The sequence below is a fragment of the Oncorhynchus nerka genome, linkage group LG27, assembly GCF_034236695.1.
Source record: "Oncorhynchus nerka isolate Pitt River linkage group LG27, Oner_Uvic_2.0, whole genome shotgun sequence".
In the NCBI taxonomy this organism is placed as follows: domain Eukaryota; kingdom Metazoa; phylum Chordata; class Actinopteri; order Salmoniformes; family Salmonidae; genus Oncorhynchus; species Oncorhynchus nerka.
In genome coordinates, this window is record NC_088422.1 from 14,897,705 (window position 1) to 14,919,524 (window position 21,820).

The window sequence follows — 21,820 nt, forward strand, 5'->3', positions numbered from 1 at the left end:
CAACAATTACAATTCCCCAAAAATACATAGAGAGGCATTGAGGAATATTGGTATAGGAATTTCCGTTGACTTGATGAATTGACTAAATTGAAAAGGCATTGAGCACAGCCCTGGTGGTGGTCTTACATCCAGTATGGTGACAGGGATGGCCACAGAGATCTGTCCATCCTGCAGGATCACTGAGCCCGATACAGAGAGGAAGTCCTGTCCTGGTTCAGCCAGGGCCCCACCCCCTTCCACCTGGGAAAGGTCCTGGAGGGATCCTCGGACCGTCTCATAGCTGATATTCACTACCCCTGGAAACACAACACCAACAATACTTAACTGATAACACATACAGTACCAGTCAAAAGTTTGGACACACCTACTCATTCCACGGTTTTTCTTTATTTTTACTATTTTCTACATTGTAGAAGAATAGTGAAGACATCAAAACTATGAAATAACACAAATGGAATCATGTAGAAACCAAAAAAGTGTTAACCAAATTATATGTTATATTTGAGATTTTTCACACTTTGCCTTAATGACAGTTAAGAACAAATTATTATTTACAATGACGGCCTACAGTGGCCAAACCCGGACGACGCTGGGCCAATTGTGCCCCGCCCTATGGGACTCCCAATCACAGCCGGTTGTGATACAGCCTGGAATCGAACCAGGGTGTCTGTAGTGACGCCTTAAGCACTGAGCTGCAGTGTCTTAGACCGCTGCACCACTCGGGAGCCCTTAATGAGGTAGACACCTGGAATGCATTTCAATTAACAGTTGTGCCTTGTTAAATGTTAATTTGTGGAATTTCTTTCCTTCTTAATGCGTTTCAGCCAATCAGTTGTGTTGTGACAAGGTAGGGGTGGTACACAGAAGATAGCCCTATTTGGTAAAAGACCAAGTCCATATTATGGCAAGAACAGCTCAAATAAGCAAAATAAATGACAGTCCATTATTATTTTTGATATGAAGGTCAGTCAATGTGCAAAATTTCAAGAACTTTGAACGTTTCTTCAAGTGCAAAAACCATCAGGCGCTATGATGAAACTGGCTCTCATGAGGGCCACAGGAAAGGAAGACCCAGAGTTACCTCTGCTGCAGATGAGAAATTTCAGCCCAAATAAATGCTTTACAGAGTTTAAGTAACAGACACATCTCAACATCAACTGTTCAGAGGAGACAGTGTGAATCAGGCCTTCATGGTTGAATTGCTGCAAAGAAAACACTATTAAAGGACACCAATAAGAAGAAGAGACTTGCTTGGGCCAAGAAACACGAGCAATAGACATTAGACCGGTGGAAATCTGTAATTTGCGATTTTGGTTCCAACCGCCGTGTCTTTGTAAGACGCAGAGTAGGTGAATAGATTCTCTCCGCATGCGTGGTTCCCACCGTGAAGCATGGAGGAGGAGGTGTGATGGTGTGGGGGAGCTTTGCTTGTGACATGGTCAGTGATTTATTTAGAATTCAAGGCACATTTAACCAGGCTACCACAGCATACTGCAGCGATATGCCATCCCATCTGGTTTGCGCTTAGTGGGACTATAATCTGTTTTTCAACAGGACAATGACCCAACACACCTCCAGGCTGTGTAAGGGCTATTTGACTAAGAAGGAGAGTGATGGAGTGCTGCATCAGATGACCTAGCCTCCACAATCACCTGACCTCAACCCAATTGCGATGGTTAGGGATGAGTTGGACAGCAGAGTGAAGGAAAAGCAGCCAACAAGTGCTCAGCATATGTGGGAACTCCTTCAAGACTGTTGCAAAACCATTCCAGCCATAGCTGGTTGAGAGAATGGCAAGAGTGTCATCAAGGCAAAGGGTGGGTACTTTGAAGAATCAAAAATATATTTAGATTTGTTTAACACTTTTTTGGTTACTACATGATTATATGTTTTATTTCATAGTTTTGATGTCTTCACTATTATTCTACAATGTAGAAAATAGTAAAAATAAAGAAAAACCCTTGATTGAGTAGGTGTGTCCAAACTTTTGACTGGTACTGTACATTACTACTTTTTCAATGCGATCACATAAAATACGATAACAGTTACCTGCAGACTTGGATGTGTGAACAAAACTGCATTTACATAGGCAGCCCAATTGGTCTTTTGACAAATCAGATATATTTTTGCAAAAAATTGGGTTTATGAATTTGGCTGCCTGAGTAAGCGCAGCTTAAGTGGCAAAAAGTCTGATGTTGTTTTGAGAAAATTGATCAAATGTACAGTATAGTCTGAACTTTTCCCATCATTAAGAACTGGAATTTTTCCAGCTCAGATCAAGTGGTCAGGGATAACTAACTGTCGCCACTAGTCCCAAGTCCCTATCCACGACTGACCTGAAGCCAAAAATGATCTTTTGATAAAGACGTTGAGGTCCCAGACTGACCTGAAGCCCCAAACTCTCTGTTGATGAAGACATTGAGGGTGCTGTCGCGCTCCTCCGTGTTCAGTCTGAGGGAGGACGGGGCGATGCTAAGCATCCCAAATGGCCCATCACTGGTCTCCATGGTAACCACCGCCTCGCGCCCCTGGTCATCCAGCGCTCCGTGACCCGTTACCAGAACACCTGGGGGGACAAGGAGAACAGAACTGACAGATACTATCAATACAAACCCTAGTCAAACTCATCCCCAGCCTTAGGTGCTCTTACAGACTTAACTCTTTGCTATGGTAACCTATATTGCTGATCAATGCTACACAGAGTCATTGCCAGGCCGTCACTGTAAATAAAAAAGTGTTCTTAACTGACTCGCAATGGTTAAATAGAAGTTGCATAAACAGAGATCCAAGTACATCATAGGAAAGATTTTGAAATGTGCCTGTTCAGTACTTTGACGGGAAGAGGACAGAGAAGGTGATTTACCATATGTGCGGACGTTGGACAGGATCACCCTGTACAGCTCCTTCTCCTCAGGTTTTGAGTCTTCAAGCAGCTGGAGGACTATGGTAGTGTTCAGTGTTCCCTGTGTGAGCGACAATATGCTCGTACTGTATACACCCGAATAAACCTTGTACTGTGCATGGCATGTAAACCATGTGAAACAGAGGAAGCAACTTGGTCAGTTTAATTTACCCCAGTGAAGAATAGTAGTCCCGAGGTGGGTGTGAAGGTCCTGGCAACGCGGGGTCCTTGGATGGCCCAGTCTACTGTGACGTTCCCCAGCCCGGGAGCTGTCCTGATCACCAGCAGGGGCAGCCTCTCCCCTACAACACACACACGGACGAACGGACGCACGCAAGCGCACACACACACATACAAACGCAGGCCGCACACAAACACATGCACACACAGTGGTTGAAAAAGTATCCAGTTGTCATACTTGAGTAAAAGTAAAGATACATTAATAGAAAATGACTCAAATAAAATGACTCAAAAAAAATATCAGTAAGTATCTCCAATACTCAGACATAATTTACAAACCAAGCATTTGTGTTTAGTGAGTCCGCCAGATCAGAGGGAGTAGGGATGACCAGGGATGTTCTCTTTATAAGTGTGAATTTGACCATTTTCCTTCCTGCTATGCATTCGACAATGTAACAAGCACTTTTGGGTGTCAGAGAAAATGCATGGAGTAAAAAGTACAATATTTTCTTTAGGAATGTAGTGAAGTAGAAGTAGTCAAACATATAAATAGTTAAGTAAAGTACAGATATCCCCCAAAAACATTTTAGTATTTTTACTTTACACCACTGCACACACACACATACACACATACACACATACACACACGTTAGTCACCTTTTAAGATAATACATGTGGAGCAACATTTTCATCATGCAAAATAGCACATGCTAATTTAAAACTGTTCCTTAACAATGTGCGTTATAAGCAGTGTTGGGGAGTAGTGAACTACGTGTAGTTCAACTAGTAATTTAACTACATTTTGCAGTAGCTTGGTGGTAGTTGAACTAAATTTAAATCTTGTTAGTGTTTTCAGTAGTTAATTACTTTGTTGCCATGTAGCGTTGTAGCTAACTACTGGAACTACACACTACATTGTTTTGCAAGAATATAATAAAATATGAGTAAATTAAGGCAATATTTTTTTTTCTTCATGAGACCTGCTTTATTTTCATTTGAAATATTGTTAAATAGCTAAATTACACATTCTGTTAACATCAGAGTGATCTGTTTTTGCAATTTGTAGTCTGACATTTCAGATTTAAATATGATGAAGTAGTTTGGATGTAGTGAACTACTTTTTCAAAGTGACTTTAGTTCAGTAAACTGTATGTTTCTTAAGTGGGCAATCTGCAGTAGCTTCTTCCATTTTCGGACTTCTGAATTTGTATTTATTTATTTTTTATTTCACCTTTATTTAACCAGGTAGGCTAGTTGAGAACAAGTTCTCATTTGCAACTGCGCCCTGGCCAAGATAAAGCATAGCAATTCGACACATACAACAACACAGTTACACATGGAATAAACAAAACATAGTCAATAATACAGTAGAACAAAGGAAAACAAAAAGTGTATATACAGTGAGTGCAAATGAGATAAGATAAGGGAGTTAAGACAATAAATAGGCCATGGTGGCAAAGTAATTACAATATAGCAATTAAACACTGGAATGGTAGATGTGCAGAAGATGAATGTGCAAGTAGAGATACTGGGGTGCAAAGGAGCAGGTGGCTATGTAATTACAATATAGCAATTAAACACTGGAATGGTAGATGTGCAGGAAATGAATGTGCAAGTAGAGATACTGGGGTGCAAAGGAGCAAGATAAATAAATAAATAAGTACTGTATGGGGATGAGGTAGTTAGATAGATGAGTTATGTACAGGTGCAGTGATCTGTGAGCTGCTCTGACAGCTGGTGCTTAAAGCTAGTGAGGGAGATATGAGTCTCCAGCTTCAGAGATTTTTGCAGTTCGTTCCAGTCACTGGCAGCAGAGAACTGGAAGGAAAGACTACCAAAGGAGGAATTGGCTTTGGGGGTGACCAGTGAGATATACCTGCTGGAGCGTGTGCTACGAGTGGGTGCTGCTATGGTGACCAGTGAGCTGAGATAAGGCCGGGCTTTACCTAGCAGAGACTTGTAGATAACCTGTAGCCAGTGGGTTTGGCAATGCGTATGAAGTGAGGGCCAACCAACGAGAGCGTACAGGTCGCAATGGTGGGTAGTGTATGGGGCTTTGGTGACAAAACGGATGGCACTGTGATAGACTGCATCCAGTTTGTTGAGTAGAGTGTTGAAGGCTATTTTATAGATGACATCACCCAAGTCGAGGATCGGTAGGATGGTCAGTTTTACGAGGGTATGTTTGGCAGCATGAGTGAAGGATGCTTTGTTGCGATATAGGAAGCCAATTCTAGATTTAATTTTGGATTGGAGATGCTTAATGTGAGTCTGTAAAGAGAGTTTAAAGTCTAACCAGACTAATTAATGACATATAGCCCATTGATTCCTGAAAAATATCAATTATAAATGCCTCATGAGCTTAGTTCAACTGTTGTACCCCATCAGAACCCAACATACGCTTGTTTTCAATGTTAGTAAACAAATTAAATGTAAACAACACTATATAGCCTCAAAACAGGGTTAAAACTATAATTTGGATATCATGGTCAGTCCTTGCATACATAGCTCTGTTTATGAATTTGAGAGTGGTTAGACTTTTCCAGCCCTATCCCTTAGCTGTGTTATTGTTTCAACTGCTGATTGCCACTTTAAGAGGAGCTTTAAATGTAACTTAACTTCTTCCAGTATGAAGTAATTGGTAGCTTGGTAAACTCTATTTTTAGAGTAGATTCCACACCACTATATTATAAGGAGACTATTGTTCGACATGGGTTTAGTAAACTGTGTGATGCATGTGATGAGAGGCAGTATTTGGAACTTGCATTTGATTATATAGGTTTCCTTCCTGGTTATTTCTCATTGCCATTTCATCATGCAAATGTTAGCCATAGTCTGCTGTTTTAGATTAGTTAACCAGGATATAAGACTTGACGAGGGCAATTGGAAGGACCTTCCTTAGCTACCGTAGGTGCTTCAGAGACTGATTATATCAGCAAGTGGTGTAAGGATTTGCCACAGATAAAAGTGGAAGAGCTCTGTCATGCATGCCCAATGAGCTATGCCTGGAACTAACTACATGAGCCACCTATTGCCACATGCTCCTCCCACTACCTGCTGCATTCCTTCATTAATTCATTGGTTGTCTCCGAATCCCACGGAGTGCAAAGTGATGAATGAGGTTGGTAGCGGTGTTGAGCTATGCTAACTGTGTTTGCGGTATGGTAGCTGTGTTGAATGAGGTTGAGCTATGGTAGCTGTATTGAATGAGGTTGAGCTATGGTAGCTGTGTTAAGCTATGTTAGCTGTGTAAAGCTATGGTAGCAGTGTTAAGCTATGGTAGCTGTATTGAATGAGGTTGAGCTATGGTAGCTGTGTTGCCGAATGGTAACTGTGTTGAATGAGGTTGAGCAATGGTAGCAGTGTTGCGCTATGGTAGCGTGGTTGAGCTATGATAGCGGTGTTGAGCTATTGTAACTGTGTTGCGCTATGGTAGCTGTGTTGAATGAGGTTGAGCTAAGGTAGCAGTGTTGAGCAATGGTGCGGTGTTGCCCTATGGTAAGTGTGTTGAATAAGTTTGAGCTATGGCGTGTTTAGCTATTGTAACTGTGTTGCGCTATGGTAACAGTGTTGAGCTATGGTAGCTGTGTTGAGCTATGGTAGCTGTGTTGCAGTATGGTAGCTGTGTTGAATGAGGTGGAGCTATGGTAGCAGTGTTAAGCTATGGTAGCTGTGTTGCTGCATGGTAGCTGTGTTGAGCTATGGTAGTTGTGTTGAGCTATGGTAGTTGTGTTGAGCTATGGTAGCTGTGTTGAATGAGGTTGAGCTATGGTAGCAGTGCTGCTGTATGGTAGCTGTGTTGAGCAATGGTAGCTGTGTTGAATGAGGTTGAGCTATGGTAGCTGTGTTGCTGTATGGTAGCTGTGTTGCTGTATGGTAGCTGTGTTGAGCAATGGTAGCTGTGTTGAGCTATGATAGCGGTGTTGAGCTTTTGTAACTGTGTTGCGCTATGGTAGCGGTGTCGAGCTATGGTAACTGTGTTGCCGTACGGCAGCTGTGTTGAATGAGGTTGCGCTATGGTAGCTGTGTTGCCGTATGGTAGCTTTGTTGAGCTATGGCAACTGTGTTGAGCTATGGTAGCGGCGTTGAGCTATGGTAGCTGTATTGAGCAATGCTAGAGGTGTTTAGCTATGGTAGCTGTGTTGAATGAGGTTGAGCTATGGTAACTGCGTTGAGCTATGGTACCGGTGTTGCGCAATGGTACCGGTGTTGCGCAATGGTAACGGTGTTGCGCTATGGTAACGGTGTTGCGCTATGGTACCGGTGTTGCGCTATGGTAGCTGTGTTGAACTATGGTAGCAGTGTTGAACTATGGTAGCATTGTTGAGCTATGGTAGCATTGTTGAGCTATGGTAGCATTGTTGAGCTATGGTAGCGGCGTTGCGCCATGGTAACTGCGTTGCGCCATGGTAGCGGTGTTGAGCTATGGTAACTGTGTTGAGCTATGGTAACTGTGTTGAGCTATGGTAACTGTGTTGCCGTATGGCAGCTGTGAAATTACTTTTAAAGAACGACCAGGCATCCTTGACTGACGGGATGAGGTCAATATCCTTGCAGGATACCCGGGCCAGGTCGATTAGAAAGGCCTGCTCACAGAAGTGTTTTAGTGTGCATTTGACAGTGATGAGGGGTGGTCGTTTGACCGCGGACCCATAGCGGATGCAGGCAATGAGGCAGTGATCGCTGAGATCCTGATTGAAAACAGCAGTGGTGTATTTGGAGGGCAAGTTGGTCAGGATAATATCTATGAGGGTGCCCATGTTTACGGATTTAGGATTGTACCTAGTGGTTTCCTTGATAATTTGTGTGAGATTGAGGGCATCTATCTTAGATTGTAGGACTGCTGGGGTGTTAAGCATATCCCCGTTTCAGTCACCTAACAGAACGAACTCTGAAGATAGATGGGAGGCAATCAATTCACATATGGTGTCCAGGGCACAGCTGGGAGCTGAGGTGGGTCTATAACAGGCGGCAACAGTGAGAGACTTATTTCTGGAGAGATTAATTTTTAAAATTAGAAGCTCGAACTGTTTGGGCATAGACCTGGAAAGTATGACATAACTTTGCAAGCTATCTCTGCAGTAGATTGCAACTCCACCTCCTATGGCAGTTCTATCTTGACAGAAAATGTTGTAGTTGGGTATGGAAATCTCAGAATTTTTGGTGGCCTTCCTAAGCCAGGATTCAGATACGGCAAGGACATCAGGGTTGGCGAAGTGTACTAAAGCAGTGAGTAAAACAAACTTAGGGAGAAGGCTTCTGATGTTAACATGCATGAAACCAAGGCTTTTTACGATTACAAAAGTCAACAAATGAGAGTGCCTGGGGATACGCAGGGCCTGGGTTAGCCTCCACATCACCCAAGGAACAGAGGAGGAGTAGGATGAGGGTACGGCTAAAGGCTAGCAAAACTGGTCGTCTAGAGTGTTGGGGACAGAGAATAAAAGGAGCAGATTTCTGGGTGTGGTAGAATAGATTCAGGGCATAATGTGCAGACATGGGTATGGTTGGGTGCGGGTACAGTATAGGTAAACCTGGGCACTGAGTGATGATAAGAGAGGTTGCATCTCTTGATCCAAATCAGTCAGGTTTCAAGACTAGTCATTCAACTGAGACTGCTCTTCTCTGTATCACGGAGGCGCTCCGCACTGCTAAAGCTAACTCTCTCTCCTCTGCTCTCATCCTTCTAGACCTATCGGCTGCCTTCGATACTGTGAACCATCAGATCCTCCTCTCCACCCTCTCCGAGTTGGGCATCTCCGGCGCGGCCCACGCTTGGATTGCGTCCTACCTGACAGGTCGCTCCTACCAGGTGGCGTGGCGAGAATCTGTCTCCTCACCACGCGCTCTCACCACTGGCGTCCCCCAGGGCTCTGTTCTAGGCCCTCTCCTATTCTCGCTATACACCAAGTCACTTGGCTCTGTCATAACCTCACATGGTCTCTCCTATCATTGCTATGCAGACGACACACAATTAATCTTCTCCTTTCCCCCTTCTGATGACCAGGTGGCGAATCGCATCTCTGCATGTCTGGCAGACATATCAGTGTGGATGACGGATCACCACCTCAAGCTGAACCTCGGCAAGACGGAGCTGCTCTTCCTCCCGGGAAGGACTGCCCGTTCCATGATCTCGCCATCACGGTTGACAACTCCATTGTGTCCTCCTCCCAGAGCGCTAAGAACCTTGGCGTGATCCTGGACAACACCCTGTCGTTCTCAACTAACATCAAGGCGGTGGCCCGTTCCTGTAGGTTCATGCTCTACAACATCCGCAGAGTACGACCCTGCCTCACACAGGAAGCGGCGCAGGTCCTAATCCAGGCACTTGTCATCTCCCGTCTGGATTACTGCAACTCGCTGTTGGCTGGGCTCCCTGCCTGTGCCATTAAACCCCTACAACTCATCCAGAACGCCGCAGCCCGTCTGGTGTTCAACCTTCCCAAGTTCTCTCACGTCATCCCGCTCCCCTGCTCTCTCCACTGGCTTCCAGTTGAAGCTCGCATCCGCTACAAGACCATGGTGCTTGCCTACGGAGCTGTGAGGGGAACGGCACCTCAGTACCTCCAGGCTCTGATCAGGCCCTACACCCAAACAAGGGCACTGCGTTCATCCACCTCTGGCCTGCTCGCCTCCCTACCACTGAGGAAGTACAGTTCCCGCGCAGCCCAGTCAAAACTGTTCGCTGCTCTGGCCCCCCAATGGTGGAACAAACTCCCTCACGACGCCAGGACAGCGGAGTCAATCACCACCTTCCGGAGACACCTGAAACCCCACCTCTTTAAGGAATACCTAGGATAGGATAAAGTAATCCTTCTCACCCCCCCCCTTAAAAGATTTAGATGCACTATTGTAAAGTGGCTGTTCCACTGGATGTCTTAAGGTGAACGCACCAATTTGTAAGTCGCTCTGGATAAGAGCGTCTGCTAAATGACTTAAATGTAATGTAATGTAAATGACACGCTGGCTGGGTGAGGTCACCGCATGTGTGGGAGGTGGGACAAAGGAGGTATCTGTGGCATGTACAGTGGGACTAGGGGCTCCACAGTAAACTAAAACAATGATAACTATCCTAAACAACAGTATACAAGGTATATTGACATTTGAGACATCAAGCGAGGCATAAAGCAATCACAGGTGTTGATTGGGAGAGCTAGCTAAGACAACAACGGGTAAGACAACAACAGGTAAAATGGTGATGAATGGGCAGAGAAGGTTGGTTCACTACACACAGGGCCTGAGTTCGGGGCTGACAGATAAACAAAGGTAAACAAAGTGGAGTACCATGATAAATGAACAGTCCAGCAGGCATCAGCTATGTAGCCAAGTGATCATAGGGTCCAGTGTACAGCAATAGATGGAACAGGGAAGCCGCGGGGTAGTTGTTGCATCGCTAGCACGCGGGAGACACAGCGTTTAAAGTTAGCAGACCGGGGTAGTTAGAAGCGTCTGCTCCGACGTCCGGCAAAGGCCAGTTGAAGGCACATTTGATGGAATTACGTCTGCGGACTAATCGTGGTGGCACGGGCTGGCCGCCGTGTCGACGAAGGGACAGGGCAGATGGCGAAAGAGGTATTGTAGTTGTGGTAATTTAGTTTGCTAGCCCGGGAGATGCGCCTGGCTCAGGGCTAGCTTCGGGGCCGGGTCACTCAGTGGCAGCTAGCTATCTGTGATGATCAATGGTCCGGGGTTTACGTCAGGAATCAGGCGTTGTAGTGGAGAAAAACAGTCCGAGGCTGCCAGGTATTATCCAGGCTAAAAAAACGCTGGTGCCTGAGCAGAGGGTAAAGGCCGCTAGCAGTGGCTAACAATGACTAAATAGCTAGTAGCTAATTAGCTGGCTAGCTTCTGATGAAAGTTTTGGCTATAAGATCTAAAAAATGTAATATCGGAACCGTGTCACATTGAGTGAGGCGGGTTACCGGAAGGCATATTTAATTTAAAAGTGGAAAAAGAGATTGAAAAATAAATAGGAATTTATGCAAAAAATACAAAAAATACAAAAATGAAACGAGAGAATGACAAACCACGGCTGCACTGCTACGCCATCTTGGAAAAAATTGGTAGTGGTGTTGAGCTATGGTAGCCGTGTTGAGCTATGGTAGCCGTGTTGAGCTATGGTAACTGTGTTGAGTTATGGTAGCGGTGTTGACCTTTACAAACAGCACTTTTATGAATGTATGATCATAAATCCATGAAGAGAAATACAATGTTCAGCTTATTTCGGTACGAAATGGTTGCATTTTGACAGGTATTAATATTGTTACTTTCAGGGAAGGTAATTTTGTCATTAGTGTCTGCTTGGTAAACTGTCTCGATGCAGAGACATAATAATAATTTACAGAGTGATTAACATTGTGGCTTGCTTCATTAAAGTGACTGACAGGGGCCCCTCTACCACACTCACCCTTTCTGGCGATGACAGAGCGTGAGGCTGAGTGGAAGCCCACCACCCCAGCCACGTTGTCGTTAGCCAGGATGATGATGGTGACCGTGTCTGAGCTGGGAAGGATCCGACTGCCTCCCGCAGTCTTCACCAAGCCAACCATCAGGGTCTCGCTGTCCTCGGGCTCCAAATCATCCACGATCACTATCTCAATGTTCTTCTTAATATCGCCTTGGGATGGAGGGAACACAATATATTGCATATCAAAAAATGCATTCATATCCAAAAAGCCTTCTGTAGTACTAGATTTCAAACCTACCATCGGCAAAGACAAGTGTTCCTCCAGTCCCGGTGAAGTCAGTGCCCGGTGTTGCCATTCCACCCACGAACCTCCACTCCACAGTCACCTGCCCTAGGCTGCCCCCCCTCCTCTCTATGACCAGGGGTACTGGCACACGTGGTTCCTCCCTCACCTCCAGATAGAGCCCGTCCTGTGAAGCATTAGAGCTGAGGCTATAGATGAGAAACACCCCAAAGGCATCCCCATTCATGCCTATGGTGACCACTGCCTTGTCCGGATGCCCTATGGAGGGCAGGTTCTTCTGAGCCACCGTCAAGTTCACCAGCACCACCTTCAGGATGCGGATGGAGAAGCTCTCGTCCATTTCGGGGAGTTTGTCCGTCAGAATGGGCACGGTCAGGTTGGCTTCCCCTGAGCCGTCCTCCAAGATGGCTGTCTGTGCTGTCGTAGTGTAGTCACTCCCCGCCATGGCCTGCGAGCTGAAGAGAGCGGCGGTGGCCGTGGTGTTTTTGGTGTAGGTGAGGGTCTGGGCGGACTCGGTCAGCTGATCGGCCCCGCTGGTCACCCAGGTGCAGGAGGCCATGGGGGAAGATCCCCCAGGAGGAGACAGGGAGAAGGCCTGGCAGGCTCTCTCCCTCAGGCAGGCAGCAGCACAGACAACCAGGGGGTCCCCCTGAGAGCTGATGTTGACTGGCCTGCGGGGGGCGCCAGAGGGCACTCCTGACACCGGGGGGCTGTAGTACAACAGCAGGTTCTGGCCTTCAGTCTGGGCCATGCTCACTATGTCTATCTCTGAGGTGCTGTAGAGGACCTCCACTCGGCCAAAATGACCACCACTGGCAAGATGAGTGAGAGAGACAGAGTTGAGATGAAGGACAGAGGGAGAGAGAGTTAGTTGAGATGAAGGACCGAGAGAGGGAGAGAGAGCACATTGAGAATAAGGACAGAGAGAGGGAGAGAGAGTAATTTGAGATTAAGGACAGAGAGAGGGAGAAACAGTTAGTTGAGATGAAGGAGAGAGAGCGGGAGAGAGAGTTAGTTGCGATGAAAGACAGAGAGAGGGAGAGGGAGTAAATTGAGATGAAGGAGAGAGAGTTAGTTGAGATAAAGGACAGAGAGAGGGAGAGAGAGTTAGTTGAGGTGAAGGAGAAAGAGAGGGAGAGAGCGTTAGTTGAGATGGAGAGAGTTAGTTGCGATGAAAGACAGAGAGAGGGAGAGGGAGTAAATTGAGATGAAGGAGAGAGAGTTAGTTGAGATAAAGGACAGAGAGAGGGAGAGAGAGAGAGAGAGAGAGAGAGAGAGTTAGTTGAGATGAAGGAGAAAGAGAGAGAGAGAGAGTTAGTTGAGATGAAGGAGAGAGAGAGGGAGAGAGAGTTAGTTGAGATGAAGGAGAGAGTTAGTTGCGATGAAAGACAGAGAGAGGGAGAGGGAGTAAATTGAGATGAAGGAGAGAGAGTTAGTTGAGATAAAGGACAGAGAGAGGGAGAGAGAGAGAGAGAGAGAGAGAGAGAGTTAGTTGAGATGAAGGAGAAAGAGAGGGAGAGAGAGTTAGTTGAGATGGAGAGAGAGAGGGAGAGAGAGTTAGTTGAGATGAAGGAGAGAGTTAGTTGCGATGAAAGACAGAGAGAGGGAGAGGGAGTAAATTGAGATGAAGGAGAGAGAGTTAGTTGAGATAAAGGACCGAGAGAGGGAGAGGGAGTTAGTTGAGATGAAGGAGAGAGAGTTAGTTGAGATGAAGGAAAGAGAGAGGGAGAGAGAGTTAGTTGAGCATTCCAAGTCAAAAAACAGAAAAGTAGCAATATGTAATTTCACTGCCATATAGGTCCTGCAACAAACATACCTTCGACGTACAGTAATGTTGGCCACAAAAATTCCCTGGAGAGGTTCCTGCACTTGATACATAGACTGGTCAAAGTAGACTGTCCCATACGGGTTGTCATTGGCTGGAACAATGATACTAACTGTTTTGTCTCTTCCAATGTTGCCTCCATTAGTGGCACTAGTCAATTCCACCTTGATTATCTGAAAAGCACAGAACATTTAGAGGAAAAATGGCATATGTTATATTATTGTATTATAGGCCTATATATTATATAGCATATATTATGATACAAGCCTTTGTTTGGCAAAAAATAACAACAATGTAAGAAATTACGATTGTGTTTCTTACTTCCTCAATTTCCGGCACATCGTCTGCTAGGACCTCAACTTTCAACGTCTTCATAGTTTCTCCTGGCGCAAAGGTGACCTCTCCTGACACAGGCCGGAGGTCCCCTACTGCTGCTCTGCCGTTCACCGTGGCTCGCCACTGGACAACTACAGTCCCTATGGCCCCAGCGTTTCGCACGATGGGCAGTGTCACCTGGAATGAGTTCACCCCTGGCTCCTCTATGGTGACAGGACCAGCCTGAAATACTAGGGTTAGGGGTTAGGAGTTAGCAGTCTGAAATACTAGGGTTAGGGGTTAGGGGTTAGCAGTCTGAAATACTAGGGTTAGGGGTTAGGGGTTAGCAGTCTGAAATACTAGGGTTAGGGTTAGGGGTTAGCAGTCTGAAATACTAGGGTTAGGGGTTAGGGGTTAGCAGTCTGAAATACTAGGGTTAGGGTTAGGGGTTAGCAGTCTGAAATACTAGGGTTAGGGTTAGGGTTTAGCATTCTGAAATACTAGGGTTAGGGGTTAGGGGTTAGCAGTCTGAAATACTAGGGTTAGGGGTTAGCAGTCTGAAATACTAGGGTTAGGGGTTAGGGGTTAGCAGTCTGAAATACTAGGGTTAGGGTTAGGGGTTAGCAGTCTAAAATACTAGGGTTAGGGGTTAGCAGTCTGAAATACTAGGGTTAGGGTTAGGGGTTAGCATTCTGAAATACTAGGGTTAGGGGTTAGGGGTTAGCAGTCTGAAATACTAGGGTTAGGGTTAGGGGTTAGCAGTCTGAAATACTAGGGTTAGGAGTTAGGGGTTAGCAGTCTGAAATACTAGGGTTAGGGTTAGAGGTTTAGCAGTCTGAAATACTAGGGTTAGGGTTAGGGGTTAGCAGTCTGAAATACTAAGGTTAGGGGTTAGCAGTCTGAAATACTAGGGTTAGGGGTTAGCAGTCTGAAATACTAGGGTTAGGGGTTAGGGGTTAGCAGTCTGAAATACTAGGGTTAGGGTTTAACATTCTGAAATACTAGGGTTAGGGTTAGGGGTTAGCATTCTGAAATACTAGGGTTAGGGGTTAGGGGTTAGCATTCTGAAATACTAGAGTTGGGGTTAGGGGTTAGCAGTCTGAAATACTAGGGTTAGGAGTTAGGGGTTAGCATTCTGAAATACTAGGGTTAGGGTTAGGGGTTAGCAGTCTGAAATACTAGGGTTAGGGGTTAGGGTTAGGGGTTAGCAGTCTGAAATACTAGGGTTAGGGGTTAGCAGTCTGAAATACTAGGGTTAGGGGTTAGGGTTAGGTGTTAGCAGACTGAAATACTAGGGTTAGGGGTTAGGGTTAGGGGTTAGCAGACTGAAATATTAGGGTTAGGGGTTAGCATTCTGAAATACTAGGGTTAGGGGTTAGCAGTCTGAAATACTAGGGTTAGGGGATAGGAGTCTGAAATACTAGGGTTAGGGTTAGGGGATAGCAGTCTGAAATACTAGGGTTAGGGTTAGGGGATAGCAGTCTGAAATACTAGGGTTAGGGTTAGGGGTTAGCTGTCTGAAATACTAAGGTTAGGGTTAGGGGATAGCAGTCTGAAATACTAAGGTTAGGGTTAGGGGTTAGCATTCTGAAATACTAGGGTTAGGGTTAGGGGATAGCAGTCTGAAATACTAAGGTTAGGGTTAGGGGATAGCAGTCTGAAATACTAAGGTTAGGGTTAGGGGTTAGCATTCTGAAATACTAGGGTTAGGGTTAGGGGATAGCAGTCTGAAATACTAAGGTTAGGGTTAGGGGTTAGCATTCTGAAATACTAGGGTTAGGGTTAGGGGATAGCAGTCTGAAATACTAGGGTTAGGGTTAGGGGATAGCAGTCTGAAATACTAGGGTTAGGGTTAGGGGTTAGCAGTCTGAAATACTAGGGTTAGGGGTTAGGGGTTAGCAGTCTGAAATACTAGGGTTAGGGTTAGGGGTTAGCATTCTGAAATACTAGGGTTAGGGTTAGGGGTTAGCATTCTGAAATACTAGGGTTAGGGGTTAGGGGTTAGCATTCTGAAATACTAGAGTTGGGGTTAGGGGTTAGCAGTCTGAAATACTAGGGTTAGGAGTTAGGGGTTAGCATTCTGAAATACTAGGGTTAGGGTTAGGGGTTAGCAGTCTGAAATACTAGGGTTAGGGGTTAGGGTTAGGGGTTAGCAGTCTGAAATACTAGTGTTAGGGGTTAGGTTTAGGGGTTAACAGTCTGAAATACTAGGGTTAGGGGTTAGCAGTCTGAAATAATAGGGTTAGGGGTTAGGGTTAGGTGTTAGCAGACTGAAATACTAGGGTTAGGGGTTAGGGTTAGGGGTTAGCAGACTGAAATATTAGGGTTAGGGGTTAGCATTCTGAAATACTAGGGTTATGGTTAGGGTCAGGGGTTAGCATTCTGAAATACTAGGGTTAGGGTTAGGGGATAGCAGTCTGAAATACTAGGGTTAGGGGTAAGGGGTTAGCTGTCTGAAATACTAGGGTTAGGGTTAGGGGATAGCAGTCTGAAATACTAGGGTTAGGGGATAGCAGTCTGAAATACTAGGGTTAGGGTTAGGGGTTAGCATTCTGAAATACTAAGGTTAGGGTTAGGGGTTTGCAGTCTGAAATACTAGGGTTATGGTTAGGGGATAGCAGTCTGAAATACTAGGGTTAGGGTTAGGGGTTAGCATTCTGAAATACTAAGGTTAGGGTTAGGGGTTAGCATTCTGAAATACTAAGGTTAGGGTTAGGGGTTAGCATTCTGAAATACTAGGGTTATGGTTAGGGTCAGGGGATAGCATTCTGAAATACTAGGGTTATGGTTAGGGTCATGGGTTAGCATTCTGAAATACTAGGGTTATGGGTTAGGGGATAGCAGTCTGAAATACTAGGGTTAGGGTTAGTGTTAGGGGTTAGCATTCTGAAATACTAGGGTTATGCTTAGGGTTAGGGGTTAGCATTCTGAAATACTAAGGTTAGGGTTAGGGGATAGCAGTCTGAAATACTAGGGTTAGGGGTAAGGGGTTAGCTGTCTGAAATACTAGGGTTAGGGTTTAGCTGTCTGAAATACTAGGGTTAGGCGTTAGCAGTCTGAAATACTAGGGTTAGGGGTTAGCAGTCTGAAATACTAGGGTTAGGGGTTAGCAGTCTGAAATACTAGGGTTAGGGGTTAGCAGTCTGAAATACTAGGGTTAGGGGTTAGCAGTCTGAAATACTAGGGAACACAAACAGTACTTTGAGGTCTAATGGGTCATTTACTAATAAAGTAACAATGCAGGATTTTTCATTGGGCTCTTTTAGACAAAAATACAATAGATTATTGGCTAATGTAGTCAGTTATTGTGCATGTACTGTAATCTGATTTGAATGACCATCTGTACATTCTAGAACTATATTGACTAGTATACATGCACGTACGTGAGGGCATGTCTGTGTGGGAGAGGAGAGAGACGTGAGCTAACCAAAGGCCCCAAAGGGGTCGTCGGAGGGCAGGATGGTGATGATGGTGCGGGTGAGCACCCCCAGTTTAGCACCCCCTGTGGTGACGTTGAGCAACTCGATGCGGAAGGTCTCCTCCAGCTCAGGAATCACATCATCAATGATGTAGATGGGAACTGGCTTACTGGTCTCCCCCTCCAGGAGAACCACGTCAGAGGATGCTATGCTGTAGTCATCACCTGGGTTGACACACACATTGTTAGACACACACTATTTATTACATACACTTTGCATGCGCACACTTGTATACACACACACAGTCCCTGCTATACAGTTTATATGAGACACTATTGATACTATTGAGATGATGTAGACCACACTGACCAACTCTGGCAGTCATTGGTACAGCCCTGAACTTCACAGACACGTCAGCAAAAATTCCCCCAATGCGTGTGACATTGATAATGGGTCCAACATAGTCCTCGGCCACGTTGACGGCAGGGGCGGACAGCTGCAGAAACCCAAAGGCGTCATCATTGGCCTCTACTATGACCTGGGCCACGATCTCTGCCTTCGGACCAAGACGAGGAGAATGGACAACTAGGAAAGAGAAGAAACTGTATGGTTTGACAAAAAAACAATATCCCTAGTCCAGCTGCAGACACTACATGACCAAAAGTATGTGGACACCTGCTCTTCAAACATCTCATTCCAAAATCATGGACATTAATATGTAGTTGGTCCCCCCTTTGCTGCTTTAACAGCCTCCACTCTTCTGGGAAGGCTTTCCACTAGATATTGTAACATTGCTGCGAGGACTTGCTTCCATTCAGCCACAAGATCATTAGTGTGGTCGGGCACTGATGTTGGGCAATTAGGCCTGGCTCACAGTCGGCGTTCCAATTCATCGCAAAGGTTTTCGATTGGGTCACTACTTTGGTCACTACTCTTTGCAGGCCAGTCAAGTTCTTCCACACCGATCTCGACAAACCATTTCTGTATGGACCTCGCTTTGTGCATGGGGGCATTGTCATGTACAGGGCCTTCCCCAAACTGTTGCCACGAAGTTGGAAGCACAGAAAAGTCTAGAATGTTATTGTATGCTGTAGCGTTAAGATTTCCCTTCACTGGAACTAAGGGGCCTAGCCCGAACCATGAACAAGCCCCAGACAATTATTCCTCCTCTATCAAACTTTACAGCTGGCACTATGCATTGGGGTAGGTAGCGTTCTCCTGGCATCTGCTAAACCCAGATTTTCCGTCGGACTGCCAGATGGTGAAGAGTGATTCCTCACTCCAGATAACGCGTTTCCACTGCTCCAGAGTCCAATGGCGGCAAGCTTTTTTAAATGTATTTTTAAATAAAAAAAATGTAACCTTTATTTAACTAGGCAAATCAGTTAAGAACACATTATTATTTACAATGACGGCGAGCTTTAGAACACTCCAGCTGATGCTTGGCATTGCGCATGGAGAACCCGGCTGCCGAAACCAATTTCATGAAGCTCCCGATGAACAGGTATTGTGCTGACGTTGCTTCCAGAGGCAGTTTGGAACTCGGTAGTGAGGACAGATTAGTTTTATATGCTTCAGCAGTCGGCAGTCCCGTTCTGTGAGCTTGTGTGGTCTACCACTTTATGGTTGAGCCGTTGTTGCTCCTAGACGTTTCCACTTCACAAAATCAGCACTTACAGTTGACCGGGGCAGCTGTAGCAGGACAGAAATTTGACGAACTGACTTGTTGGAAAGGTGGCATTCTATGACCGTGCCATGTTGAAAGTCAATAAGCTCTTCAGTAAGGCCATTCTCCTGCCAATGTATGTTTATGGAGATTGCATGGCTGTGTGCTCGATTTTATACACCTGTCAGCAATGGGTGTGGCTGAAATAGCCAAATTCACTCATTTGAAGGGGTGTCCACATACTTTAGAATATATAGTGAACAGTTGAAGTCGGAAGTTTACATACACCTTAGCCAAATACATTTAAACTCAGTTTTTCACAATTCCTGACATTTCATCAGAGTAAAAGGTCCCTGTCTTAGGTCAGTTAGGATCACCACTTTATTTTAAGAATGTAAAATGTCAGAATAATAGAGAATTATATATTTCAGCTTTTCTTTCTTTCATGTAACTGAGTCAGGTTTGTAGGCCTCCTTGCTCGAACACGCTTTTTCAGTTCTGCCCACAAATTTTCTATGGGATTGAGGTCAGGGCTTTGTGATGGCCACTCCAATACCTTGACTTTGTTGTCCTGAAGCCATTTTGCCACAACTTTGGAAGTATGCTTGGGGTCACTGTCCATTTGGAAGACCCATTTGCGACCAAGCTATAACTTCCTGACTGATGTCTTGAGATGTTGCTTCAATATATCCACATAATTTCTCTCCCTCATGATGCCATCTATTTTGTGAAGTGCACCAGTACCTCCTGCAGCAAAGCACCCCCACAACATGATGCTGCCACCTCCGTGCTTCACGGTTAGGATGGTGTTCTTCGGCTTGCAAGCTTCCCCCTTTTTCCTCCAAACATAAAAATGGTCATTATGGCCAACAGTTATAATTTTGTTTCATCAAACCCAAGGACATTTCTCCAAAAAGTATGATCTTTGTCCCCATGTGCAGTTGCAAACCGTAGTCTGGCTTTTTTATGGCGGTTTTGGAGCAGTGGCTTCTTTCTTGCTGAGCAGCCGTTCAGGTTATGTCGATATAAGACTCGTTTTACTGTGGATATAGATACTTTTATACCGTTTTCCCCCAGCATCTTCACAAGGTCCTTTGTTGTTGTTCTGGGATTCATTTGCACTTTTCACACCAAAGTACGTTCATCTCAAGGACACAGAACGCATCTCCTTCCTGAGCGGTATGACAGCTGCGTGGTACCTTCAGGCATTTGGAAATTGCTCCCAAGGATGAACTAGGCTTGTGGAGATCTAAAATGTTTTTTCTGAGGTCTTGGATTTCTTTTGATTTTTCCATAATGTCAAGCAAAGAGGCACTGCGTTTGCAGGTAGGCCTTGAAATACATTCACAGGTACACCTCCAATTGACTCAAATTATGTTAATTAGCCTATCAAAAGCTTCTAAAGCCATGACATCATTTTCTGGAATTTTCCAAGCTGTTTAAAGGCTCAGTCAACTTAGTGTATGTAAACTTCTGATCCACTGGAATTGTGATAATCTCTATGTAAACAATTGTTGGAAAAATTACTTGTGTCATGCACAAAGTAGATGTCCTAACCAACTTGCCAAAACTGTAGTTTGTTTGGTTGAAAAACGAGTTTTAAGGACTCCAACCTAAGTGCATGTAAATTTCTGACTTCAACTGTATGTATATATAGTGTTCAAATATAGTGAATGTGTATATATATATATATACAGTGGGGCAAAAAAGTATTTAGTCAGCCACCAATTGTGCAAGTTCTCCCACTTAAAAAGATGAGAGAGGCCTGTAATTTTCATCATAGGTACACTAACTATGACAGACAAAATGAGAAAAAAAATCCAGAAAATCACATTGTAGGATTTTTAATGAATTTATTTGCAAATTATGGTGGAAAATAAGTATTTGGTCAATAACAAAAGTTTATCTCAATACTTTGTTATATACCCTTTGTTGGCAATGACAGAGGTCAAACGTTTTCTGTAAGTCTTCACAAGGTTTTCACACACTGTTGCTGGTATTTTGTCCCATTCCTCCATGCAGATCTCCTCTAGAGCAGTGATGTTTTGGGGCTGTTGCTGAGCAACGCGGACTTTCAACTCCCTCCAAAGATTTTCTTTGGGGACTGGCTAGGCCACTCCAGGACCTTGAAATGCTTCTTACGAAGCCACTCCTTCGTTGCCCGGGCGATGTGTTTGGGATCATTGTCATGCTGAAAGACCCAGCCACGTTTCATCTTCAATGCCCTTGCTGATGGAAGGAGGTTTTCACTCAAAATCTCACGATACATGGCCCCATTCATTCTTTCCTTTACACGGATCAGTCGTCCTGGTCCCTTTGCAGAAAAACAGCCACAAAGCATGATGTTTCCACCCCCATGCTTCACAGTAGGTATGGTGTTCTTTGGATGCAACTCAGCATTCTTTGTCCTGCAAACAAGACGAGTTGAGTTTTTACCAAATGGTTATATTTTGGTTTCATCTGACCATATGACATTCTCCCAATCTTCTTCTGGATCATCCAAATGCTCTCTAGCAAACTTCAGACGGGCATGGACATGTACTGGCTTAAGCAGGGGGACACGTCTGGCACTGCAGGATTTGAGTCCCTGGTGGCGTAGTGTGTTACTGATGGTAGGCTTTGTTACTTTGGTCCCAGCTCTCTGCAGGTCATTCACTAGGTCCCGCCGTGTGGTTCTGGGATTTTTGCTCACCGTTCTTGTGATCATTTTGACCCCACGGGGTGAGATCTTGCGTGCAGCCCCAGATCGAGGGAGATTATCAGTGGTCTTGTATGTCTTCCATTTCCTAATATTTGCTCCCA

The 21,820-nt window shown here is 45.0% G+C and overlaps 1 protein-coding gene across 1 annotated transcript in view; it reads right to left on the minus strand.

Annotated features, from left to right (window-relative positions):
* The window catches only part of LOC115111158 (adhesion G-protein coupled receptor V1-like), a 248,439-nt gene that overhangs the window by 175,692 nt on the left and 50,927 nt on the right, over window positions 1-21,820 (minus strand). Inside the window, exons 28-37 of the mRNA XM_065011405.1 lie at window positions 17,722-17,937; window positions 17,361-17,576; window positions 13,940-14,184; window positions 13,610-13,791; window positions 11,788-12,605; window positions 11,490-11,699; window positions 3,074-3,204; window positions 2,864-2,963; window positions 2,387-2,566; window positions 127-296 (exon numbers count right to left, since the gene is read on the minus strand). Coding sequence (XP_064867477.1) covers window positions 127-296; window positions 2,387-2,566; window positions 2,864-2,963; window positions 3,074-3,204; window positions 11,490-11,699; window positions 11,788-12,605; window positions 13,610-13,791; window positions 13,940-14,184; window positions 17,361-17,576; window positions 17,722-17,937 — 2,468 coding nt within the window. The remainder of the gene's footprint in view (window positions 1-126; window positions 297-2,386; window positions 2,567-2,863; window positions 2,964-3,073; window positions 3,205-11,489; window positions 11,700-11,787; window positions 12,606-13,609; window positions 13,792-13,939; window positions 14,185-17,360; window positions 17,577-17,721; window positions 17,938-21,820) is intronic.